Source organism: Trichechus manatus, unplaced genomic scaffold, assembly GCF_000243295.1.
Source record: "Trichechus manatus latirostris isolate Lorelei unplaced genomic scaffold, TriManLat1.0 scaffold00045, whole genome shotgun sequence".
Taxonomy (NCBI): domain Eukaryota; kingdom Metazoa; phylum Chordata; class Mammalia; order Sirenia; family Trichechidae; genus Trichechus; species Trichechus manatus.
Window position 1 is genome coordinate 4,256,679 of NW_004443981.1, and position 26,922 is coordinate 4,283,600.

At 37.4% G+C, this 26,922-nt stretch overlaps 1 protein-coding gene across 1 annotated transcript in view; it reads right to left on the reverse strand.

Moving 5' to 3' along the window:
* CATSPERB (cation channel sperm associated auxiliary subunit beta) overlaps positions 1-26,922 on the reverse strand; it is a 157,398-nt gene that overhangs the window by 124,361 nt on the left and 6,115 nt on the right. Inside the window, exons 3-8 of the mRNA XM_012555631.1 lie at positions 24,610-24,670; positions 14,759-14,854; positions 8,848-8,997; positions 4,265-4,360; positions 3,975-4,093; positions 2,145-2,177 (exon numbers count right to left, since the gene is read on the reverse strand). Coding sequence (XP_012411085.1) covers positions 2,145-2,177; positions 3,975-4,093; positions 4,265-4,360; positions 8,848-8,997; positions 14,759-14,854; positions 24,610-24,670 — 555 coding nt within the window. The remainder of the gene's footprint in view (positions 1-2,144; positions 2,178-3,974; positions 4,094-4,264; positions 4,361-8,847; positions 8,998-14,758; positions 14,855-24,609; positions 24,671-26,922) is intronic.

Genomic DNA, 26,922 nt, shown 5'->3' on the forward strand with positions numbered 1-26,922 from the left:
TTTTTTTTTTTGGTGAAAATATACATAGCCAAAGATACACCATTTCAAAAATATCTACGTGAAGGTTTACAGAACAAAATAGTTTCTCATTAAACAGTTAGTACACATATTGCCCTATGACAATGGTTAACAACCTCACGACATGTCAATACTGTCCTTACTCAGTCTTGCGTTCCCTATCCCCATAACAGCTGATCTCTTAACCACTACACCATCAGGGCTCCACAACATACATTAGCTTCCTTTATTACTATTACTTAGCCAAAGGTTTCCAAAAGAGGAAACATTCCAGAATGTCTGTTTTAATGAGCACTAAAGGCCTCTGCGAGGCCTTGTTGGTCCAGCCTCAGTAAGAGCATAAAATTATGCTATTTTCAGGCTCTCCAAAAGTCCCAAGACTAAGAGTCCAAAGACAGATTGATGTGGGAAATGCCCCTTCCAAAGGGGCCTTGGTGGTGCAGTTGTTAAGCGTTCAGCTGTTAACTGAAAGGTCGGCAGTTTGAACCTACCAGCCACTCCATGGGAGAAAGATGTGGCGGTCTGCTTCCAGAAAGATTACAACCTTGGAAACCCTATGGGGCAGTTTTACTCTATCCTACAGGGTCGCTATGAGTCAGAATCGACTCGGAGGCAACAAATTTGGTTTGATTTGGATGCCCCTTCTACTTGAACCTCTCTGTAGAGGTTTAGAATCCAGGAAGACTAGGAATCTATTTCTAGACAACAGAATACTCTTTAAAATAACTATGGACATTACAACTATACTGCTAGTATGCAAAGAAGGATCAGAAACCATTTGTTTTCCTTCTCTTTTGCTTTTTGTGTAACTGATAGATTATTCTTTAATTCTTTTTACTTCCACTGATGGGAAGCTTTGGGTTTGGAAGCTTTAGATTATATTTCTCTTCTCTTTCTTTCTCCCTTTTTTTTTTTTTTAAAGTAACATCCTTTACTTTTTTATATATATATTAAACTATACATTATTCTAACAAATTCGAAAGTCATTCACCATATTGATCCTCCTTCCAAACAAGGATATTAAAACACTCTTATTATTCATTGAAAACTATTTCCATTCCTCCTTGTTATATCACCTAGAATTCAGGTTCCACCCAATTATTCATCACAAAATTTCTAACTGTTATTTTTTATACCAATTCCACTCTTACAACAAACACCAAGTTCCTAGCTTGTGTTAGACACCACTCTACACACTGGGATCCAGTGTTGAACACAGAGAAGGCTCCCGCTGTCGTAGAGCTCAGGGCTTACATCACAGTTCTAGTTGTTTCTGAAATTCCACTCCATGGGGTCTCTGGGTGGTAAACTCCCTTACAGCCTGTATATGTGAACATTTCTTTTCTTCACCCTCGTTCTTGAATGATAGTTTAGCTAGGTTTGGGATTCCATTTTAACAGTTATTTATTTCCCTCTGTCCCTTCTCTGCTTCCCTTTTCCTCTGATTCATACGGAAGTACGTCAGTTCTTGAGAAATAAGTGATCCTTCCCCCTAGGAGGTGTGAGTGTGTGTGTGTACATCCACATGTGTGCTCACAGGCGTGTATCAGGAAAGAATGGGGGAAAACTTGGCTGGGAATACTCATAATTTTGTTGTTGTTTTCACAATGAAGCATGCTTATATGTTGATGAGAATGACCTAGCTGAATCAGAAAACTAGATTTTGTAAGAGAGAGAGGAACTAACTGTTGGAACAAAATCCACAAAAAGGCCAGAAGCAGAACTGTAGCTTGCTTATATAATACTTGTGTACAAATTAGAAAAAGTGTCCCTTTCTCCAGGTAGGCTGCACTGGGGTAGAAGGATTTGCAAGTAAAGCATTAGCCAGATTTCAGCCTCTGCTCTATTCAACTGGGCAACTTTGAGCAGGATACGACCTCAGCACCCATAGCAATCCTGGACAGGAGGCTCTGAGCCCACAGTGTATGAGGAAGGGGTGAGGTTGCCTCTGAGACAAAGAGGGGTGCTTCTTTGAAACAGAAGAGTAGATCCTATTTAATGATCGCTGAAAATAAACTATTTTTTTAAAAAGTTCAAACTGCAAATGCTATTATAATAACAGGAATAAATCTACAATGTAAACGTGTGTCTTTGCAACCAACCCTTAGAAATTTACGGTGTCTTACCCTTTCAAAACCACAAAAGTCTGCCCTTGAAAACTGGAAGAAAAAAGAAACTTTCATTTTTGCTTGAACATCAGAAGACATAACAAAACATAACAATTTAAATTATACCAAAGGAAATGACTTTTTTTTCTTCTATATCACAGCAGTTAGGATTGTCGTTCACCAAAACTAGTTTACACAAGATCCTAGGGATCCCTCCCTCAGCTTTTGCCTTGTTTCACCATTTTATTAATTTATTTATCCCTTAACTTAATTCCAGAAAGAATTTGAGATCAAAAGCACAGTTTGATGACTTTTATAGAGAGGTAATGGAAGTGACCAGAAAGACACTAAGGTTGCCACCCACTGGGGTTTGGAGGGAACACCCTAGCCTGCTACTTTCTCCTTTGTCATTTTGTTTCTCAGGCATTGCAGAGATCAGGATCTCATGATGCACCATCCTTGCCTATGTCTCTGTGCATTTTTTTAAAAATAATTTATTTTATTTTTGTTGGTGGTGTTGAGAATATACGCAGCAGAACATACACCAATTCAACAGTTTCTACATATACAATTCAGTGACACTGATTACATTTTTCAAGTTGTGCAATCATTCTCACCCTCCTTTTCCAAGTTGTTCTTCCTCCACTAACATAAACTCTATGCCCCCTAAGCTTCTTATCTGACCTTTCAAATTGCTGTTGTCAATTATTTAATGTAAATCAGTGTAGTCTTCCTGGCTGCTTCAACTCTCTGTTTTTACAATTACATGATGAGCACAACAAAAGGCCAGATCTACTGGTTGACTGAGTGACAAATGGTACTTTCTCACAGATGATGCGGAAGGAGGGAAGGCTGTGAATATTCATATACCTTAAGAAAGATGCTAATCACCACGTATAAGAAAAATCTGTCTCACAACCAACAAAATGGCCGCTTCTTTACCTCCCCTTATCTGTTATCCAAGGAGCCCTGGTGGCACAATGGGTAAGTGCTCAGCTGCTAACCAAAAGTTTGTCGGTTCAAACCCACCATTCACTCCACAGGAGAAAGATGTGGCAGTCCGCTTCTGGACAGATTACAGCCTTGGAAATGCTCCTGTGTCCTACAGGGTTGCTATGAGTCAGAAATGACTCAACAAGCAACAGGATCTTTCCTCCTACTGATTCTAAATATTTATCGTTGTTAGGAGCCATGAATCGATTCTGACTCATAGCGACCCCATGTGACACAGTAGAAGTGCCTCATAGTTTTCGTGGCTGTGATCTTTACGTAAGCAGGATCGTCAGGTCTTTCTCCCATGGAGCTGCTAGGTGAGTTCCGATCATCAACTTTTTGGTAGCAGCCTAGTGCTTAACCATTGTGCCACCAGGGCTCCCTAAATATTTAACACTGGTCTTATTTCTATTCTGGTCATTTTTGACAGGTATTTATTAACATGTTTAAGAAATTCATGGCACGCATATTACATATCCTCACACAAGACTATATTCCCCTTCACTCAATCCAAACATGTATTTTTAATTTGTTACTTTGTAATACTATATTACCTTAATATAGTTGGAGAACATATGTAGCTATAACTAAAAGAATGAATTAATATTTTCTACATATATGTACTTAAAATTTATTTTAAATCTGTATAACAATAATGCTAGCATCATTTCCAAAGTGTATATTCAACAAACTAGGCAAAGGAAAAAGATGCTGTATTATGCTTTTACGTTTTTTAAAAGGAAGAAGCATTTCAATTCTAACGTGTACCATACATAACTCAAAAACGAAATATTTCATCTTTATGTCACATAACATAGTTAAGGTTAACTATTAGTTACAAGACAATTCACATACCCTTAAGTCTGAGGCTGATGGGTAACGAAGATCTCTACTTACAAAAAGACCCAAAGAGGTGAGAATAACCAAAAAATGATTTGTTAAAACCAAATCCACCACTGAAAGGTCTGTGAGACCTAAAGGAAAAAAATCATACCATGAGTTAAAAAGCAAAAAAAAAAAAAATAATAATAATAATAAAAATTTAAAAAGTGAGCTCCTCAACAAAGCCAAGAGATTTCATAAATATTGATCAAGTAATTGACATAGTGAAATGCTGAAGTTGAAGGCACTGTTAGAAGAATTACCTTTGTCAAGTTGGGAATAGATATTCTCTGTCATGTTATACCAGCTGGTATTATCATAATTCCAAAATCCAGAAAAGGTTAGGCCTATGTAAACACCTAACATGAAAGAAAAGGAAAACTAAGGCTAGACAACTTTACAAAGCTATTAACTCAATTCTGTGGCACTAGGTCTCTAGGGGCAAGAGCCTGTATCTGCTCCATCTTCTATTCCATTCTCCTCATCCCCCTACCTTAACTCCCTCCCCACCCACCCTAATTTTGAATCTCACTTCCCCAAGCTTGGCAAGATAAAGTAGCTTCAGGTTACACCACAGGATCTTAGCCAACCATTAGACTGAAGCCTGGAATAGTCCCCTCCGGGAATAATATGTCTTTAAAATAAATTATCTTAAATATATTGGCTTATTATTTAAAAATATCTTCCAAGTTACTTAATTATTAAAGTATTCTGTGTTATAGCTGTTTAAGTACAAATATGTTGCAATTTCAGGAGTACCATTTTAGTCAACAATAAAAAAATCTCCAGAGAAGAAAAATAAAATGTAAACTCCAAGAGGGAAGAAACCATGCTTGATTTACTTTAATATTAGAAATTTTAGAAAAATAGAAAAAATATTTGCTAAAGCCTCATGAGAACCTCTTAAGAAATGAAGACTGGTCATATTGAAGATACTAAAAGCACTTTGTTCCCCTTATCCCACCTTTCCTTAGTCATAGCTAAGAATGCTGAGAATCTTTTGTCTCTTAAAGCTGGAATATTTATCTGAAGCCTTGTCAACAGGGCATAACTACTGCTCCAGAGAAGGTGACAACCTGGGGCAGGAGGAGAAAGGGCTTGAAGACACCTGACAATCTGATGCATATGCTTTGTTTCCAAAAGATGCATATTGTTAAATGTACATTTTGACTACCACCTCTTTTCTGTACAGGGAAAGATGTAGAAGAAAGTGTTATTATCCTTTACTTCTTTCTGGAATAGGAAAGCTAAAGATAAGCTTTGTTTTTCTGAGTGTTAAGTCTGGTTACACAGACAACAGCACACTATATTCTAAGTGGGAGTGATTACAGGTGTCTAGGATGATACCGTGTGACTATGCAAAGTTTAGAAATATTTAATGGGAGAAGTAATCTGTGAAATAAGTGCTTTATTTTGCTTAATATTTTCATTTTTTGTGATAATGAAACTTTTTTAGCAGGAAATATTATATTTTACAAAGAGCTTTCATGTGAATTATCTATAATTAAAACAACTTTTCTATGACAGTGGATTTGGCTTTTTTTTTTTTTTTAGTTTCTCATTCAAAAATTTATACACAAATTGTTTTGTGACATTGGTTGCAATCCTCTCATTGTGTCAGTACTCTCCCCTTTTCCCTTTCCACCCTGGGTTCCCTGTGTCCATTTATCCAGTTTTCCGTCTCTTCCTGTCTTCTGGTCTTTACTTTTGGGCAGGTGTTGCACATTTGGTCTCCTGTACTTGACTGAACTAAGCAGCACGTTCCTCACGTGTGTTATCGCTTGTTTTAAAGGCCTGTCTAATTTTTTTGGAACTGAACAGAAGATTTCAAAGGGTGGATCGAGAAGACAAAGTAAAATACTATACTGACATGTGCAAAGAGCTGGAGATAGAAAACCAAAAGGGAAGAACAGCTCAGCATTATCTCAAGCTGAAAGAACTGAAGAAAAAAATTCAAGCCTCAAGTTGCAATAGTGAAGGATTCTATAGGGAAAATATTAAATGACGTGGGAAGCATCAAAAGAAGATGGAAGGAATACAGAGTCATTATACCAAAAAGAATTGGTCGATGTTCAACCATTTCAAGAGGCAGCATATGATCAGGAACTGATGGTACTGAAGGAAAAGAAGATGATGTAGAGTGTTAGGAGTGGGGAGAGATGTGATAAGATCATTTTTGAGAGTGGGAAAATAAACATACCAGAGAAGAGTGATAGGATTTCTGGGTAGTGCTAAACACTCACTTGAGATTTGTAGTCATGAATTTAAAGTGAGACCAGTCAGTGTGGTTTCAACGTGAGGTCAAAGTATAATTTTTTTTCTAGCAATATTTTTCTCCTCCAGTTCAGGAGTGGAGGAGGTTTTAACTAGGGTTGGGGTTGGTCAGGCAAGGAAGGGAGAGAAGGGCAAGGAAGTTACAGAAATAGTTATAAGGATAGACTATGAAATTATGGTGAGAGGGGAGGATATTGGATAGTGAAAAAAGTGGTAGAGACAACAGATTGATGTCTTCATGAGATCAAGAAATATTGGAGTGTGAGTACTAGAGTAGACTGAAAGAATAGGAGGTGGTGGACAAAGTGTGAGATGTTTATAGTGGAGATTTTGGAGATAATGCTATTATTGGATATGACAAGATCCAGAATGTGACAATAGAAATAAGATAGGAGAAATATCATTGGAAGAGAGGAGGCCTTGAAACTGAGAAGTCAGGGTATTGAATGGGTCATCCATATGAGTGGTAAAACCACCAAAAATAGTACCAAAAATCAAGGTGAAGAGGAAAGCAGGGATCCAGAGGCTAAACTCATCAGTGAATGAGTATGAGTGACAGAGTGATGGAAAGGTATGCTGGAAACCAAGGAGAGGGAGAGGGAGATAAAGTCTGAGTTCAAAGGAACTGGGACCTCTGAAGGAGAGGACAGGAATAAAGAAGCATCCCTGAGGAGCAAGGACTATAACCTCATTCTTGGGTTCTGAGATATGTGGCATGTGAGAGGGTTGCAGGGGAAAGAATGTTATCTGGGAATGGCCAGTTTACTCTTTATGGCAAGAAAGTAAAGGGAACATACATGGAAAAGATGAATGGTTGGGGGAGTTCACTGATGACAGACTACAAATTCCAGTGGAAGCATTTAGGTGGATGGAGACGGGTAGAAGGTTAGGTCACATTAGAGGAAGAATAGAACTATGTGGGATGGGATAACCATAAGTGACCTGGGAAGCTTAGGTTTCTGGAGATGGCTGATAAAACTGGAATGACAGACAGAATGGGAGATGTCTTAATAGTGCCATAGAGGAGGAAACTGGTTAATAAGACCCAATTGGGACACATGGATAACAGTTCCCACCATTAACTCCATGTATTATGAAGGCAAGGGGAGATGATCAAGGGCCTCCTCAAGGAAAGTGCTAGCTTAGGCAGTAGCAGCTTGATACTGTAGGGACTTCTTTTTTGCCTCAGTACAGTGGTGGCCAGCTGGGGAAAAGATGGTTTCTTTTCTAGAGAGGTTTAAACTCTCTGGTGAATGTGATCCCAGGGGGCTGGGGCTGCCCCTTCACTCATATGACTGTCAGTTGTGTGGCAGGATCAAGCACGAGAAGCTGAGAATGGCTCTTCTGTGGCTCAAGGAAGTAAGGCAGGCATTGGTGTTTGGATAAGCACAAGGAGGATTGGGTCCTAGCCTGGGATCCATGGAACAAAGCAAGAAAAGAAGCTGAGCTTCCATCTGGGTTGACATAGGGTAGTAAAGGAGAGCATATAGAGGGAACAGACACAGTTTATGACTAAGCTAATTCAACAGAGGCAGGCACTCAAAGCTAGAGGTAAATATGAGATTGTAAGCTACTCAGGAATTCAAAGAAATATGGAGCAAGACTATGTGTCTAATCTTATAACAATGCACACTATTATAACCTATCACTTTGTAATAAGTCATGGTAGGGCAAGTTCCATCTTTTTATTCTTCTTTAAAATTATGTTGGCTATTCATGGTGTCTCATTCGTCCATATGAATTTTGGGATTGGCTTGTCAATTTCTAACACACAAAGAAACCACTGCTATAATTTTTCTTGGAATTGCATTGAATTGAAATTTTAGAGAGAAGTAACATCTTTACAGTAGCAGAAATTCCTGTGCATGAACATAAAATATATTATCATTTATTTGATCTTTTTTTATGGCCTTCATTAGAGTTTTATAAATTCTCCACAACAAGCACTCTTTTTTTTTTTTTGGTTTATTCCTAGGTACCCTTTGGGTTTGTTACTTTATAAGTAGGATTTTAAAAATTATGACTTCGAATTCATTTTTGGTGGGATGGTTTTTATGTATTGTTATTATATCCCACAACCTTGTAGAACTCCCATATTTGCTCTGATAGTTTTTCTGTAGATTATTTTGCATTTTTATATATGTAACATATAAATTAGGATCCCTGGTGACGCAATGGTTAAGTGCTCGGCTGCTAACCAAAAGGTTGGCAGTTCAAACCCACCCAGTGGCTCCAAGGAAGACAGACCTGGCGATCTGCTCCCATGAAGAGTACAGCCTAGAAAACCCTATAGAGAAGTTCTACTCTGTTGCATGGGATTGCTGAATTGAAATCGACTTGACAGCACCTAATGACAACAACAGCATAAAAACTACGGTATAAACTTAGGGTATACTTAGCATATCACATTGCAAGTAAATAAGGTGAAGTGATAAAGAGTAAACTCTTAGATATTTTTAGGAAACATTCATATTACACTATGACTATGCATTTAACTTGCACTGCCAGTTAAATATCACTGTTATAAAATACAAAGTGCCACCTCCATCATTAAATAAAGCCATAAACTTACCATCAAATGTTGTATCCAAAATGAAGCCAAGTAATGCTACATCATTGGCACAGGGGCATTTTGTCACCTTGAGATCTATCACATGTGGATATAATGTACTAAGGTCAGTTTCTTCCATTATAACCCCAAGATTCCACTGAAGGATAGGTTCTATGGAAATCAAGGTTAAGTGTTTAAATTGTGGCAGCACTCTTGAAAATGGAACATTATCACTTACCTGAAGGATTTTAAAGGAACTATTCTATAATTTGAATATAATTCAAATAGATGGATGCATTAATTACTTCACTCTTCACCAGTTAAAAATAGGTCATTTCTTATTTTCCAGAATAGAAGGAATGAAGTCTAACTACCCTTGATGGGGAACTGGCAAGGTCACATTGCAGAAGAGCACATGGGATGGGAGATACTGTTCTGGCCATCTGTATAAAATACAATTTGCCACAAGATCCATCCATAGAAATGGAATTGCTTGATCATAGGGTATGCACATTTATCATTTAGAGAACAACTTTTGCTTCAAGAACTCACACATTTTCTTTTCGTTCTCTTCCTCAATCCCATTGAAACAGGAGTTTCGTTGTTGTTAGCTGCAGTTGAGTAGATTCTGACTCATGGTGACCCCATGTGTGCAGAGTAGAACTGCTCCACAGGGCTTTCAAGGTTATGACCTTTCAAAAACAAATCACCAGGCCTGTCTTCTGAGGCATGTTTGGATGATTTCGAACTGCCAACCTAGTAGCTGAGCACTTAACAGTTAACATAACCCAGGGACTCGAAACAGCAGTAACCCACAAATCGCCGTCGAGTCAATTTCAACTCATAGCGACCCTCTAGGACAAAGTAGAACTGCCCAATAGGGTTTCCAAGGTTGTAAAAGAAAGCAGATTGCCTCATCTTTCTCCTGCAGAGCTGCTGGTGGTTTCAAACTACCGACCTTTCGGTTAGTAGTTGAGCGTTTTAACCACTGAACCACCAGTGCTCCTCGAAACAGCTGTAGATATTAAAAAATTATAATAAATCCAGAGTAGCATGGAGAACAGAGAAAGTCATCATCAGTGGCCAAGACACTTAGAGGGATTTCTGAATGATATAAAGAAGTCGAGAATGGGGCTAACAGAAAAACCAGTCAGAGTGAGACATCTTCAACTCAGCATGGGCAGAATAGCAGCACTAAGTAGCAAATAAGGCCTTTCACATAGCAAACAAGGCCTTCCATGATCTAATGTCTTTTTAATTCTTCAGCTTCAACTCTTGCCAGAACAGCCCTCCCATTCGAGACTATAGCTTATAATGGAGCCCTGGTGGTTCAGTGGTTAAGCGTTTGGCTGCTAACCAAAAGGTTGGCAGTTCGAATCCCTTTGTATATCTGTTTTTCCCCCCACTCCTTTCTTCAGATCTCGATCTGGTCACAGCCCCTCTCTGGGAAGCCTTCCATGAACTCCTAGAATGAGCATGGCTCTCCTCCTAGGTGCTCCAATAGCACGCTGCACTCCACTGTAACTAGAAAAATGAAACTACACTCTTCCTCACAAGACTGGAGTAGATAATGGTCCTTTCTCAAGAGTTTAATCAATGAGGCTTTATAAATTTTAAAACTTGGAATATCATTCTTGGATATGCAAAGGGCTAGAGCTGGAGAAAGTCAAATTTTCATGCATAGTAAAAGGACTTTTTTCTTTTGAGAAAATGAAAAATAGAGAGTGCAAAATCAGCCAAGGCAACTTGACAGAATACTGCAGTCTGAGTTTCAAAAATTGTCAAAGGACTTTTAAAAACAGAGATAACTAGCAATCCATTCTTTAGCTGTTTAAATCCCCTCCATCTCCCCCAAACTTTCAATAACATCTGCTATAAATCCAGACTGTGCAATTTTTTTTTTCATTTTGTGCGAAGCAAAAAAAGGAGCTAAGTTTCCATCTGAGTTAAGATAGTGTAGTACAGGGAGAATGTAGAAGGGAAAGAGACCCTATATAAAACTGAACTAATTCATCAATAAGTTGCTCAGGAATCCAAAGAAATTTGGGGCAAGGTGGCTGACTTTCTCGTGCACAGAATGTGTGCAGGCCATCCATACCCTAACCTTAGAGAACAGGGAGATTAGAGCTTCCATCTGGTACATGATTGCATTGAATTGAAAACACTTCTCAACTTATGTACAAGCTCCTTAAAATCAGGTACTGTATGTGAAGTGTTTTAAGGTCGCTTTTAAGAGGGAACAATTAAAAGCTTTGATTGCTGCTGGGAAGCTAAAAAGGAGACAGAAAAGTGACCATTATGAAGTTCACTGGTGACATTATGTTTTCTCTCCATGTCTTCAGCATTTCCATAAATGATACCATCATCCACTTGATTGCTCAAATAAGAATTATTCCTTGATACCCTGACCCTCAAACTACCAGGAAGTCATATCAGCTCTCCTTCCAAAACGTACCCTAAAGGCTTGTAGTTCTCACCATCTGGACCATTAATAACACAGTCCAACGACCCCAGGTCATCTCCCGACTGGAGTATTGCAACAGCCTCCCACCTAACTCCCTTTATTCCATTCTTGCCATCCTTCCCCAGGAGTTAATTCTCTACACAGCAGCCAAAGTGATCTTTTTATAAAGCATAAAGCAGAATTTATTGCTCTCCTGGCTTAAAACATTCCAATGGCTTTTCATTGTAACTAGAATAAAATCCATACTTTTCAGCATGGTCGATGTGATCTCTGCCAGCCTCTCCAAACTCAGTACCTGACACTCTGTCATTTACTATGCTTTAGCAACAACTCCTTTCAGTTCCTCAAACAGATCAATCTCATTCCTGCAACTGGAACCTTTAACATCTACGAATTTGTGAAGCTCTTTGCTGCCTCAGTACTTCTGTACCTTCTAAATAAGCATTAGTTAAAATTTTAATGCAGCGCACAGTCTCCCTGGTCCACCTATATATGTAAATGATTCATATTTCAGATTTGTTTAAAAAATGAAATAACAGTTTTACATTGATATTTTGGTACTTCAAAGTAGCATAACCAAACCAAACTCACTGTCGTTGAGTCTAATTCCAACCCATAGAGACCCTATAGGACAGACTGGAACTGCCCCATAGGGTTTCTAAAGCTGTAAATCTTTCCAGGAGCAGACGGCCACATCTTTCTCCAAAGGAGTGGCTGGTGGGTTTTGAAATGCCTACCTTTCTGGTTAACAGCTGAACGCTTTAACCACTGTGCCACCAGGGCTCCTCCAAGTAGCACTGTTGTTAGTTGTTGTTAGGTACTGTCAAGTCAGTTCTGACTCATAGAGACCCTATGTACTACAGAACGAAACACTGTCTGGTCCTGTGCCATGCTCACAATTGCTATGCTTGAGCCCATTGTTACAGCCACTGTGTCAGTCTTTCTCATTGAGACTATTCCTCTTTTTTCACTGACCCTCTACTTTACCAAGCATGATGTCCTTTTCCAGGGACTGATCCCTCCTGACAATATGTCCAAAGTATGTAAGACATAGTCTCACCATCCTTGCTTCTAAGGAGCATTCTGGTTGTACTTCTTCCAACACAGATTTGTTGGCTTTTTTGGCAGTCCGTGGTATATTCAATATTCTTCGCCAACACCACAATTCAAAGGCATCAATTATTCTTTGGTCTTCTTTATTCATTGTCCAGCTTTCACATGCATATGATGCAATTGAAAATACCATGGCTTGGGTCAGGCTCACCTTAGTCTTCAAGGTGACATCTTCACTTCTCAACACTTTAAAGAGGTCTTTTGCAGCAGATTTGCCCAATGCAATGTGTCTTTTGATTTCTTGACTGCTGCTTCCATGAGTGTTGATTGTGGATCCAAGTAAAATGAAACCCTTGACAACTTCAATCTTTTCTCCATTTATCATGATGTTGCTTATTGATCCAGTTGTGAGGATTTTTGTTTTCTTTATGTTGAGGTGTAATCCAAATTGAAGGCTGTGGTCTTTGTCTTCATCAGTAAGTGCTTCAGGTCCTCTTCACTTTCAGCAAGCAATGTTGTGTCATCTGCATAATGCAGGTTGTTAATGAGTCTTCCCCCAATCCTGATGCTCCTTTCTTCTTCATATAGTCCAGCTTCTCAGATTATTCCCCCACGTGTCTGTCAGTTTGTCGTACTGTGGTGGCTTGCATGTTGCTGTGATGCTGGAAGTTATGCCACTGGTATTCATATACCAGCAGTGTCACCTATGGCAGACAAGTTTCAGCTGAGCTTCCAGACTAAGACAGACTAGGAAGAAGGACCTAGCAGTCTACTTCTGAAAGGAATTAGCCAGTAAAAACAAAGTAGCATAGGACTTCAAAATATCAGAATTCGAAAAATAACAGTATTGCAATTATTATTGAACAATTGGCTCACTATTTTTTTTTAATTTTGAAAATGATGAAAAAATAAGCAAGTACATTTTGTCAATTTTGCTTCAGATAGTTTAAAAATGTTAAGGAAATAAAATAATACAGATACGATTAAAGACACCTCTGCTCCCCTCCATAATTCCATTCCTAAATTCTCCCCAAATGCAACCAGTATCATGAAATTTCTGTGTATATTTCTAGTCCATGATTTTATATTTTACTGTAATATATATGTATCAATGAACAGTATATATATTTAAATTTTAGATAAATGCTCTCTTACTCTATTCTGCAACTTGATTTTTTTGACTCAATGTTTCGGAGTTCTTTCTATTCTTGATGATCTATATGGATCTAATTCCTTCATTTTAACAGAACATACCGACATTTGTTTGTATTTTCCCCTGTTGATGGATACTTAGGTTGTTTCCAGTTTTTTGTTATTACAAATAATGCTGCATTAAATAGACTTGCACATGTCTTCTGAGTCACATATGCAAGCATTTCTCCATGGTAGCTCTCAACCCTCACTGAACAACATAATCACCTCTCCAGGTGATTTTTTTAAAACTGCAGATGTCTTGTACCTCCTCTAGAGATCTGATTTTAATTGGTATACACGGTGGGATTAGACATCATTACTTTTTTAAAGCTCCTCAAGTGATTCTTTCCATAAAATGCAGTATTTATTTATTTTTACTCTGCATTTTACATAGCATCATATCAAAGTAGGGACAAAGAATAAAAATAAAAAGGAAGGTGAGGATAAATGCAAGATCTAGGATTGATGATCAAGAAAATTTATACTGTAGTGCTATAAAAAAAATAAATATAGGTGATCCAAAAATTAAGCTATAAATTTCCTATCAGAAAATTGAAAATGAGAAGCCTAGCCAGTTACATCATTCAGTTCCCATAAGATTAAAACAACCAATTTCTTATGAAAAAAAAAAAAAAAAACTGTTCTAAGACACAACAGAATTTTTGCTGACAGTCCTCCTAAATAAGATTGTGATGCAATGAACAAGATCTTCTATAACATCTTTATAGAAGGTGCAAACACTAACTTTATAAAGCCATTGTTTATAATGGTCCCTAATATGGCCACAGTAGAAGTATATTTCCATATTTCTATACTAGTCTTTCCAGACCTCTTTTGGGTGGCGCAAATGGTTAAGTGCTTGACTACTAGCTGAAAGGTTGGCTGTTCAAACACACCCAGTGGCACCTTGGAAGACAGGCCTGTCGATCTGCTTCTGAAAGTTCACAACCTTGAAATCCCTATGGAGCAGTTCTACTCCATACACACGGGGTCTCCATGAGTCAGAATCAGTTCCATGGCAGCTAACAACAACAAAAACATTAACCATTACCCACATGTATTTAATTGTTATCAGATTGTGAGCTCTTCAAGGGTCATGGTCATCCCTTATTATTATTATTTTTTAAATCACAAGGACTTAGGACAGGGTCTAGCATATAGTAGGTGTCAAAGTTTGTTGAAAGAATATATGGATTCCATTTTACTTTTATCTACTTTTACCTCGAACAGTATCCAATAGAGTTCCTTCAGTAGCATAAATATTTAATCCGTGATGTAAACTAATCCTTACTAACCATTCTTCTACTGGTGTAATATCTGTTTAAAAACAAAAGGCACATAATCAGTTATTTTTTATGACATATGAACATTACCAACAATTATCTATCACTTTCCAAACATTTTGACTACATTTATATACTTAAGGTTTCCCACATTTTTCCTACAAATATTTTGCTGTTAAAATAATGAAAAAGAAATTATGAAGCTATCTTACCACCACGGCAATGAATCCAGGTAATGATATTTTGGATCATACTTTTTCTCTTAGAGTTGTTGTGGCTGATAAAAAACAAATTATGACACTTCATGTGAAGTGGTATAATATTTCAAAGTGAACTGTGATTAATTAAAATGTATAGTATAAACCCTAAGGAAACTACTAATTTTTTTTAAGGTTTAAATAATAAACAATAGTGGAGATAAAATGGAATTATAAAAAATAATCTGAATGAAGACAATAAAAGAGAAAAAAAACAGAGAGATGGAACAAATTTTAAGCAACCTGCAAGGTGATAGATTTTAATACCACCATATCGACAATTATATTAAATGTAAATGGTCCAAAAAAATCAATTAAAACACAGAGATTTCCAGATTAGATGTAAAAACTAAGACTGAACTATATGTTATCTGTAAGAAATTTAGTTTAAATATAAAGACTGAGTTAAAAGTAAAAGGTTGAAAAAGACATATCATGCAAACACTAATCAAAAGAAAGATGGTGGAGCCCTCGTGGCACAGTGGTTAAGAGCTTGGCTGCTAACCAAAAGGTCAGCAGTTCAAATCCACCAGTGGCTCCTTGGAAACCCTATGGGGCAGTTCTACTCTGTTCTATAGGGTCGCTATGAGTTCGAATCAACCTGATGGCAATGGGTTGGTTTTTTTTGTTTTGATATCGATTTAGCCACAGCCAAAGGAGATTTCAGAACAAGGAAATTACCACGGATAAAGAAGGGCAATACATAATGATAAAGGGTTCAATTCACAAAAAGATATGACAGAGATAGCCCAAGATGGTAGCTTAGTCATACACACTATGCTGTCCCTCTACAGTAAAGATCTGAGAAAGCAAGTGAAACAGATACAAATGACAATCCTGGAATGCTGAGCATCAAAAGGAAGGATGAAGAATTAGATTGAACACTGACTGGAAGGAGAAACTGAACAAAAAGAGCAAACAAGAAGAGTTATGGATCAGAGGTGCCCTACCAGTCAGCCAGGCACAGAGTGGACATCTCGAGAAAAAAGTGAGCAGCAACCCTGGGTGAAAAGCACAGGAAGACAACTTCATGGAATTCCCAATAGGAGACAGAGAAACTGTGTAGACAAACCTAGAGTGAAGTAAGGTGAGCACGACATGAAAAGGATCTAAGAAGGGAAACTACAGGAAGGCAGGTGAGAGCTCCAGGGATCCTGTTGACCACAGAACAGGGACAGAACCAGGAGTCAGAGACAGGACCACTCACCGGTGGCAGTTCCTGACCATTAGGGTGGGTGGCGCACATGGAGTAGTAGATCCATAGAGTGTCAGCAGAAGTTCCCCCACCAAACCAGACTCCAGCCAGCCCCTCACCACCCCTCTCCCCCTGCATTTGGTCAGGGCCAGGTTCTGATGGCTGGCTGCAGCCTACGGGGAGTGCCCCAGCACCCACACCTGGTGACAAAAGGAGCACACTTTCCCTTCCCCCATCCTCCTGGTGACCAACAGCATGAGCCCCTCCTACCCCTGCCACCACCCCACCTGCCTGGAGACCATGGTATGAATCTCTCCCAGCCCTGACGTGCCTGAAACTGGCCATGTGTACCCATCCTGCCAATCACCACCCCCCACTTGCTGCCCCACTCACCTGGCAAGTGCCAGTACACACTCCCATGCCACTGGGCTGAGGACTGGCAGAGGCAGGTGCCCGCCCCACCTCCCATACCTACCACCCTGCCAACCAGATGAGTGGTAGTTTCCACTCTTGTGCTGCCAAGCAGACAACAGACATCAGACAACAACCTGAGAAAAAGATATATGACAGCATCACGCAGATACCAATCCAGATAAAGACTTCATAAAAGTAAAATAAAGCAACTAAACTCACTACAGGGAACCGGAGGTGTTAAGCTGTAAATGATGACAACTTCAAAACAAAAGGGGAAATAAAAGGTATAGTAATGGAACTTCCATATGGAGAGGAAGTCAAGGTGATTCTAAGATATAACAGATTGTTTTAAATTTAAGAGGATAAAGGTAAACTTCAGGGTAACCACAAAGAAAATAGATCTCCTCACCAAATCGTAGGAGAAAGATGTGGCAGTCTGCTTCCATAAAGATTTACAGCCTTGGTAACCCTATGAGTCAGTTCTACCCTGTCTTATAGGGTCATTATGAGTTGGAATTGATTTGATGGCAGTGGGTTTTTGGTTTGGTACTCACCAAAATAAGGAAGAAAAAATAAAAAATACTCAGTAAACCAAAAAAATAAAAAAATAAAAAAAAATAAAAGATTGATAGGAAAAGAAAATCCATACACATAAAGAACTCAGCACAGAAAATTAAAAGGAACAAAGAAAATGTTAACACCATGAAAAAAGTATAAAAAAATGACAGCAATGAATTCATAAAGATCACTAATCACACTGAATGTAAATCGGTTAAATGCACCAGTTAAGAGACAGAATGGCAAAATGGACAAAAAAAAAGACCCGTCAATATGTTGCCTACAAGAGACATACCTTAGACACAAAGACATAAATAAGTTAAAAATCAAAGGATGGAAAAAATATATCAAGCAAACAGTAACCAAAAGAGAGCAAGAGTAGCCACAATAATTTCAGATAAAACAGACTTTAAGTAAAAATCCATTATAAGAGACAAAGGGCATTATATAATGATTAAAAAATCAATTCACCAAGAAGACATAACAATAATAGACATTTATGCACCCAATGACAGAGTTCCAAAATACATAAAACAAACTCTAACAGAATTGAAAAGAGAAATAGACAGTTCTACAACAATAGTAGGAGACTTTAACACACCACTTTTGAAGATGGGCAAAACAACTAGAAAGAAATGCAGTAAAGATACAGAAGATCTAAATAACACAACCAACCAACTTGACCTCTTAGACATATACAGAACACACCGTCCAACAGCAGCACAGTACACATTCTTCTCCAACGTACACAGATCATTCTCTAGGCTACCAAGCAAGCTTCAGTAAATTCAAAAACATCAACATAATACAAAGTATCTTCTCTGACTATACACTATAAAACTAGAAATCAATAACAAAAAGAGCAAGGTAAAAAAATTAAACACATGGAAACTGAATAACACATTGCTTAAAAACTACTGGGTCATAGAAGAAATTAAAAATGAAATTTAAAAATTGTTAGAATCAAATGAGAATGAAGACATAACATACTAAAACCTCTGGGACACAGCAAAAGCTGTGCTCAGAGGAAAATTTATAGTGATAAATGCACACATAAAAAAAAAGAAAAAAGATCCAAAATCATAGCTTAACCTGACAACTTGAATAAATAGAAAAAGAGAAGCAAAAGAAGTCCACAGTCACCAGAAGAAAGGAAATAATAAAGATCAGAGCAGAAAGAAATGAAAAGAAAAACAATAGAAAGAATCAACAAAATTAGAAGTTGGTTCTTTGAGATGATCAATAAAACTGAGAAACCATTGGCCAAAATGACAAAGGAAAAAAAATAAGAAGATGCAAATAACCAAAATAAGAAATGAAATGGGCAACATTACTATAGAACTGACTAAGTTAAAGAGGATCATAAGAGAATATTTTGAAAAATTTTATTCCAGCAAATCTGAAAACAAAGATAGCACACACACACAAAATGAGAATTACAGCCCAATATTCCTCATGAGTATAGAAGCAGAAATTCTCAACAAAATTCTAGCAAATAGAATACAACAGCATATCAAAAAAAATAATACATCATGATCAGGTGGGATTCATACTAGGGATGCAAGTGTAGTTCAACAATAGAAAATCAATCAATATAATTCACCATATAAATAAAACAAAGGAAAAGAATCACATGATCATCTCAATTGACATAGAAAAGGCATTTGATAAAGTCCAACACTGTTTCCTGACAAAAACCCTCAGCAAAATAGGAATAGAGGGGAAATTCCTCAACCTAATTAAGGGCATATATGCAAACCAAACAGCCAACATTATTCTCAATGGAGAGAGATTGAAAGCCTTCCCCTTGAGAACAGAAACAAGACAAGGATGCCCATTATCACCACTCTTATTCAATATTGCGCTGGAAGCCCTAGTCAGAGCAGTAAGACAAGAGAGAGAAATAAAGTGTACCCAAATTGGTAAAGAAGAAGTAAAACTATCCCTATTTGTAGATGACATGATCCTAAACATAGAAAATCCCAGAGATTCCACAAGAAAGTTACTGAAACTAATAGAAAGATTCAGCAAAATGGCAGGGTACAAGATCAACATACAAAAATCAGTTGGGTTTCTCTACACTAACAAGGAGAACTCTGAAAAGGAAATTAAAAAAAAAAAAAAAAACCATTTACAATAGCCCCCAAAAGTTTAAAATACCTAGGGATAAATCTAACCAGAGATGTAAAATACTTATACAAGGAAAGCTATAAAACACTAATGCAAGGAATCAAAACAGACCTAAATAAATGTGAAAACATTACATTCTCACAGATTGGAAGACTTAATATTGTGAAAATGTCAACACTGCCCAAAGTGATTTATAAGTATAATGCAATCTTGATAAAAATCCAAACAACATTCTTTAACGAAATGGAAAAATTAATCTCCAATTTTATATGGAAAGGAAAGAGGCCCTGAATAGCTAAAGCAATATTGAAGACAAAGAACAAAGTAGGAGGCCTCACACTTCTTGATCTCAGAACTTACTATTCAGCTACAGTAATCAAATCAGCCTGGTAGTGCTATAATGACAGACAGACATATAGACCAATGGAATACACGCCTAGGTATATATCCTAGAGGTATAAGAGCAGTGACATGAATAGACATATGCATACCCATGTTCATTGCAGCATTACTCACAATAGCAAAAAGATGGAAACGACCTAAGTGCCTGACTTAGTCATCTAGTGTCGCTACAATAGAAATCACAGGTGGATGGCTTTAACAAGGACAAGTTTATTTCCTTACAGTAAAGTAGGCTAAAAGTCCAAATTCAGGGTGTCAGCTCCAGGGGAAGGCTTTCTCTCTCTGTTGGCCTTCTCGTTAGTGTTTCCCCAGACTAGGAGCTTCTCCACACAGGGACCCCAGGTCCAAAGGACATGCTCTGCTCCTGGCACTGCTTTCTCAGTGGTATGAGGTCCCCCGTCTCTCTGCTCGCTTCTCTCTTTTATATCTCAAGAGATTGCCTCAGCACACAATCCAATCTTGTAGATTGAGTCCTGCCTTACTAACACAACTGCCATCCAGCCTCCCTCATTAACATCATAGAGGTAGGATTTACAATATATAGGAAAATCACACAATACCAGGAATCATGGCCCAGCCAAATTGATACACGTATTTTTTGGGGGACATAATTCAATCCGTGACAGTGCCCATCAACATAAGAATGAATAAACAAATTGTGGTACACAATACAATGGAATACTATGCAACAATGAAGAATAATGAGTCTGCAAAACATCTTATAACATGGGTGAACCTGGAGGACATTATGCTCAGTAAAATAAGTCAAACACAAAAGGACAAATATTGCATGATACCACTTTTATAAAAAGTCAAGAATAGGTATACACACAGAAAGCAACATTCTTTGATGGTTACCAGGAATGGGAGGGGGATGGAGAGGAAATCACTTACTAGATAGTAGACATGTGTTAATTCTGGTGATGGGAAAGGCAATACACAATATGAGGGAAGTCAGCACAACTTGACCAAGGTAAATAAAGACACTGAGAGGTATGCAAGAATAAAGGACAATTATGGTAAATGCTATAACATATACAGTTCTGCAACAACAGTAATAACAAGTAAAAAAATATTTGAGTGGTTACATAGATAGATATGAATGTTATATCGGTGTGGGAAGGCATATGTGAGTACATGCACATGCGTAATAGGTGTATTTGAAGGAATAGGTATATACATGTTTGTATGTGCTTCATATATATTAATATATACAATAAAGCACATAGGAGGCATAGTTATGGATACTTCCTAGACATACCCAAATACCTCGTGGGATTGATTTACTGGATTTGAAGGCTCAGGACCATAGTTTTGTGGGACAACAAGGTCAATTGCCATAACTTAGTTCATAAAGATAATGTTCTAAATCCCTGTTAGGTGAGTAGCGTCTGGGGTTTCAAAAGCTTGAGATTGGCCATCTAAGATACAACTAGTGGTCTCTTCCCATCTAGAGCAAAGGAGAGTGAATGAAGCCAAAGACTCAAAGAAGAAATTAGTCCAAAGTAGGGGTGTGGGTGGAAGAAGCGGGGCAGGTGGTGGCAGCAGCATGGATGGTGGCGGTGGCATAGGCAGTGGTGGCAATGTGTGTGGTGGTGGTGACATGGGCGGTGGCGTAATGGCTCGCACTAACCACAGCCTCTTCTAGCTTGAGACCAGAACTAGATAGTACCACTACCGACTGTTCTGACCAGAGACATAATAGAAGGTCCTGGTTAGAATGGGAGAAAAATGTAGAACTCAACTCAAATTCATAAAAAAGACCAGACTTACTGGAATGGAAGAGACTAGAACCCCCAAGACTATCGCCCTAAGATACCATTTTAACCTGGAATTGAAGCCACTCCCAGAGGTCACCTTTCATCCAAATAATAGATTGGCCTATAAAATAAACAATAACACCCATGAGCAATGTGCTCCTTTAAACAATCGACTATATGAGACCAAATGGTCAACGTTTACACAAAAACAAAGATGAGAAGGCAAGGAGGGGCAGGGAAACTGGATGGGTGGAAATGGGGCAGGTGGGGTGGAAATGGTGAAGTGCTAACACATTGGGCTTTGTGGACCATACAGTTCTGTCACAACACTGCAACCCTGCCATTTTAGCATGAAAACAGGCTTAGAAAACAAATAAATGAGTGTGGCTGTGTTCCAATAAAACTTTATTCACAAAAACTGGCAGGAGGCCAGATTTGGCCTACAATCTGTAGTTTGCCAACCCTTGATATAAAGGTTCCCAACTTAAGCAACTTGAAAAAAGAGAGAGAGAGAGAGAGAGAGCAAATTAAATCCAAAGCAAGGAGAAGGACAAGATAAAGAGCGGAAATCAATGAAATGAAGAAAAGAAAAACAAAATACACAATCAATGAAACTAGATGTTTCTTTGAAAAGATTAATAACTTTAATGAACTTCTAGTCAGGCTAATCAAGAGAAGAACAGATACAAATAACTAATTTAGAGATGAAAAATGGGACATCACTACAGACCCTACAGATACTAAAAGGATAATAAGGGAATATCACAAACAATTCTATGCCCATAACTTCAACAATTTAGAGGAAATGAACAAATTCCTTGAAAGACACCAACTGCCAAAGCTCACTCAGGAAGAAACAGACAACTTGGATAGTTCTATATCTACTGAGGATATTGAATTTGTAGTTAAAATTCTTCTCACAAAGAAAATTCCAGACTCACATGTCTTCACTGGAGAATCCTACCAAACATTTAAGGAAGAGATGATACTAAAAAATGTAGAAAAGAAGAGAACTCTTCCCAACTCATTTTATGAGGGCAGCATTATCTGGCTGTCAAAATAAGATAAAGACATCACAAGGAAATAAAACTATGGACTGAAAACCTATTTCCAAATGAATCCAGCAATATATAAAAAGGATAATACATCATCCTAGCCAAGTGTTATTTATCCTAGATTGCAAGGCTGCTTCAATATTCAAAGATGAGTCAAATGTAGTTCACCATATTAACAGACTAAAGAAAATCCTTATAATCATCTCAATAGAGGCAGTAAGAGTATTTAACAAAATATGATACTAATTCATGATAAAAAACAAAATCAGCAACTAGGAATAGAAGGCAACTTCTTCAGTCTGATAAAGGACATCTACAAAACCTAATGGTTAAAAACAATGTTCTCTCCTTAAAATTGGAAAAAAGGCAAAGCTGTCCTCTCGTATCATTCCTAATCAGAATTGTACTGGAGGTCCTAGCCAGTGCTAGGCAAGAAAAAGAAATTAAATGAATACGTACAGGAAAGGAGGAAATAAAATTGCGTCTGTTCCTAGAGACATCATTATCCAGCAGTACATCAATGGGGAACTTCCAGAAATTCAAGCCAGAGTCAGAAGCGTATGTGGAATGAGGAATTATCATTGCTGATGTCAGATAGATCTTGGCTGAAAGCAGAGAATACCAGAAAGATATTTGCCTGTGTTTTATTAACTATGCAAAGGCATTTGACTGTGTGGATCATAACAAATTATGGACAACATTGTGAAGAATGGGAATTCCAGAACACTTAATTGTGCTCATGTGGAACCTGTACATAGACCAAGAGGCAGCCATTCAAACAGAACAAGGGGATACTGCGTGGTTTAAAATCAGGAAAGATGTGCATCAGGGTTGTATCCTTTCACCTTTATCCTTTCATACTTATTCAATCTGTATGCTGAGTAAATGATCCAAGAAGCTGGACTATATGAAGAAGAACTCGGCATAAGGACTGGTGGAAGACTCATTAACAACCTGCGATATGCAGGTGACACAATCTTCCTTGTTGAAAGCAAGGAGGCCTTGAAGCACGTACTGATGAAGATCAAAGATTACAGCCTTCAGTACAGATTACACTTTAACATAAAGAAAACAAAAATCCTCACAACTGGATCAATAAGCAACATCATGATAAATGGAGAAACGACTGAAGTTGTCAAGGATTTCATTTTACTTGGATCCACAATCAATGCCCATGCAAGCAGCAGTCAAGAAATCAAAAGACACATTGCACTGGGAAAATCTGCTGCAAAATACCTCTTTAAAGAGTTGAAAAGCAAAGATGTCACTTTGAGGAGTAAGGTATGCTTGACCCAAGCCATGATATTTTCGATCTCCTCATATTCATGCGAATGCTGGACAATGAATAAGGAAGACTGAAGAAGAATTGATGTCTTTGAATTATAGTGTTGGAGAAGAATATTGAATATACCATGGACTGTCAGAAGAATCAACAACTCTGTCTTTGAAGAAGGACAGCCAGGGTGCTCCTTGGAAGCAAAGATGGTGAGACTTTGTCTCATGTACTTTGGACATGTTATCAGGAGGGACCAATTCCTGGAGGACATCATGCTTGGTAGGGTTGAGGGTCTGTGAAAAAGAGGAAGACCCTTGATGAAATGGATTGACATAGTGGCTGCAACAATGGGCTTAAAACATAGCAAGATTGTGAGGATGGTACAGGACTGGACAGTGTTTTGTTCTGTTGTACATAGCGTTGCTATGAGTCAGAATCTACTCGATGGCACCTAACAACAACAATGAATATAAAATGAATTTACTTTAAATAAAGGATAATATAAATATTATATGTGTAGGAACAATCTACCAATAAAATGCAGTCTGCCCAGTTAAACTGGAACTTAAGATAAATAACAAATAAGTTTTTAATATAAGTATGTCCCAAATATTACATGGGACATGTACATGGGACAATATTACATGGAACAATAAATAATTTTTTAATAAAATATTTTTTTCTTTTCTATAACTGGCAACCCAGACTTACAGGTAAAATAATTAATTTAGATAACTCTTACCTGTGTTTTTTGTGATGTTTTCTCTAGGGATATTAATCAACCAGTAAACCCGATCACTGTACTTGAATAAAAAAGATAACAGAAAACAGTGATTTATTATGCTAGCAGCAACACTCATTTTGGTCTATTTTATTCTCTATTTTAAAAAAGAAAATTAAACAAAAACATTCAATTATCATGCAGCATATCCTGGAACAACTTGTCTTCTTTTAAAGGCTATTTACCCATTGATTATTTTTTCTTATAGCCCTATGTATTCCAGAAAGTCTTACGAAATCTTACAAAGATACGTGTGATACATGATGACGACAAATTTAAAACAGACCAGGAGAAATGCAGAAAAATCAATTAATGTTAAAAAAAAACTAGGGCTAATAAGAAGTTGTTACCAAAGTGAATGCCAGAACATTGCATACACATGCAAGAGGCAAGGGAATATTTTTCTGGCATTCAATAGGAGGACTTTCTTAATGAAGAAAAGTCCAGATGCTCACTTTAGTGATGGTTTGTAATGGCTCTAAATGGCAAGAGGTTTTTGATGTTTTAGTACACTGGCACTGTCCTAGTTTCTGTGATTTTATCATTAACTGGTATCTCTGGGTTTGGAAAAATCCCTGCTCAGCCTCTTCTGCCTGACTTTTCTACACTATTCTTCATCTATCAGAGTTTCACGCTTGCCATTTTCCAAAATCACCTGGATTCAATTCATTTATGAACACTTTCCAGACTTAACAGATTGGACAAACATATTTATTCCACTAAGTAATGGGAGAAAGGGATAAAAAGGAGAAAATACTCAAGAACAACTAAATTAACTAAATCAAAACTAAAAAAGTAATCTATACATGGTGCTTTGAACATCTGTTCATGCTCTCTATGTATTAGCTAAAGTATAATAGTATTAATAAGCATAAACAGCTAAGGGCTGAATATATACTAGACCACTGGGAGAAAAAAAGATGCTTTCTTAGAATGCAATGAAGGAAATGAGCAGATGACTTCAATGCTCCTAGAGGTTTAGTTTACTCATAGTAGATGTTGAGTGAACAGAAAGATAAATTCCAGGAAAGGAAGAAATCAATGTCAATTGAGAGAAATAGAATGTGCGAGGTCAGTGAATGCAGGGGAGTACGTACAGGTTACCTAGACTTTATGAAAAGACAGACGAAATACAAAGGGGAAAATTGAATATTTATGTTTAGAACTCAGACTCAGAGGCCAGGTTGCCTGGGTTTGAATCTTGCTTAATCTAATCCTACCTGTGTGACATATCACAGGTTCCTTAACCTCTATGTAAGTCATCTTCTTCATTTGTAAGTTGGGAATAACAATACTACCTACTTCTTAGAGTTATTGTGAATGTTAAATGAGATCAAGTTAAGCACTAAGAACAGTGATTGACATTGACATTCAATAACTGTTAGTTACTGTTGTAGTTGTTGTTGTTCTGAGAATACCAACAATATGAGCTGACAATCAGTTAAGAGTTTCATCAAATGAAGTACAATTCCAACTAAGGGTGAATTGCACATGATACATTCCCAGTTTCCCTGGTAATGGTTTTCATTCCCCCAACTATGACATTATAATGAGGAGGGGAGAAACACACACTTAAGTGTTAGCACAGTTCTCTCTGTTCTTATCATTGCTTATATCCAACCTTATAGGGTGAATAACCCCCAGAATGGGTAGGGAGGGAATGGAAAATGAAGACAACAGTAGGCACTCAACAAAGATTGCATGTGAGAAATTCTATTTGTTAATACAGATGTAAAAATTCTCAATACAAGTTTAGCAAGTAGAATTCAAGAGTATATTAAAATAATATGTCTGACCAAGTTAAGGAAATAACGTATAGTACTATACTAGAAAATCTTTTAAATAATTAACAATGTTAAAAGATCAAAAGAGAAAAAACCATTTATAATTATTTACACAGATCCTGAAAAGGCATCAGATAAAATTCAACATTCAATTTTCTTTTAAAAAATTATTAATAGAAATAGATAAAACTTTCTTAACATGAAATATATTATGTTCAGCTCACAAGTTAACAATATGCTTAATGGGGAAACACTAAAAGTATTTTTATTAAGGTCAGGAATGACTTTATTACAACTATAATTCAATATTATTGTGGTGTTACTAACCAATGCAATTCCTTCTCAAGAGAATCAAGCTGAATTTATTAGAAAATTCAGTAAGGTTGCTGGGACAAAATTAGTGATCAAAAGTTAGTAGATCTGATATAGCTAAACAACAGCTGGTTAGAAGATGTAATGGAAGATATAACTCCATTTATACTATTTTATA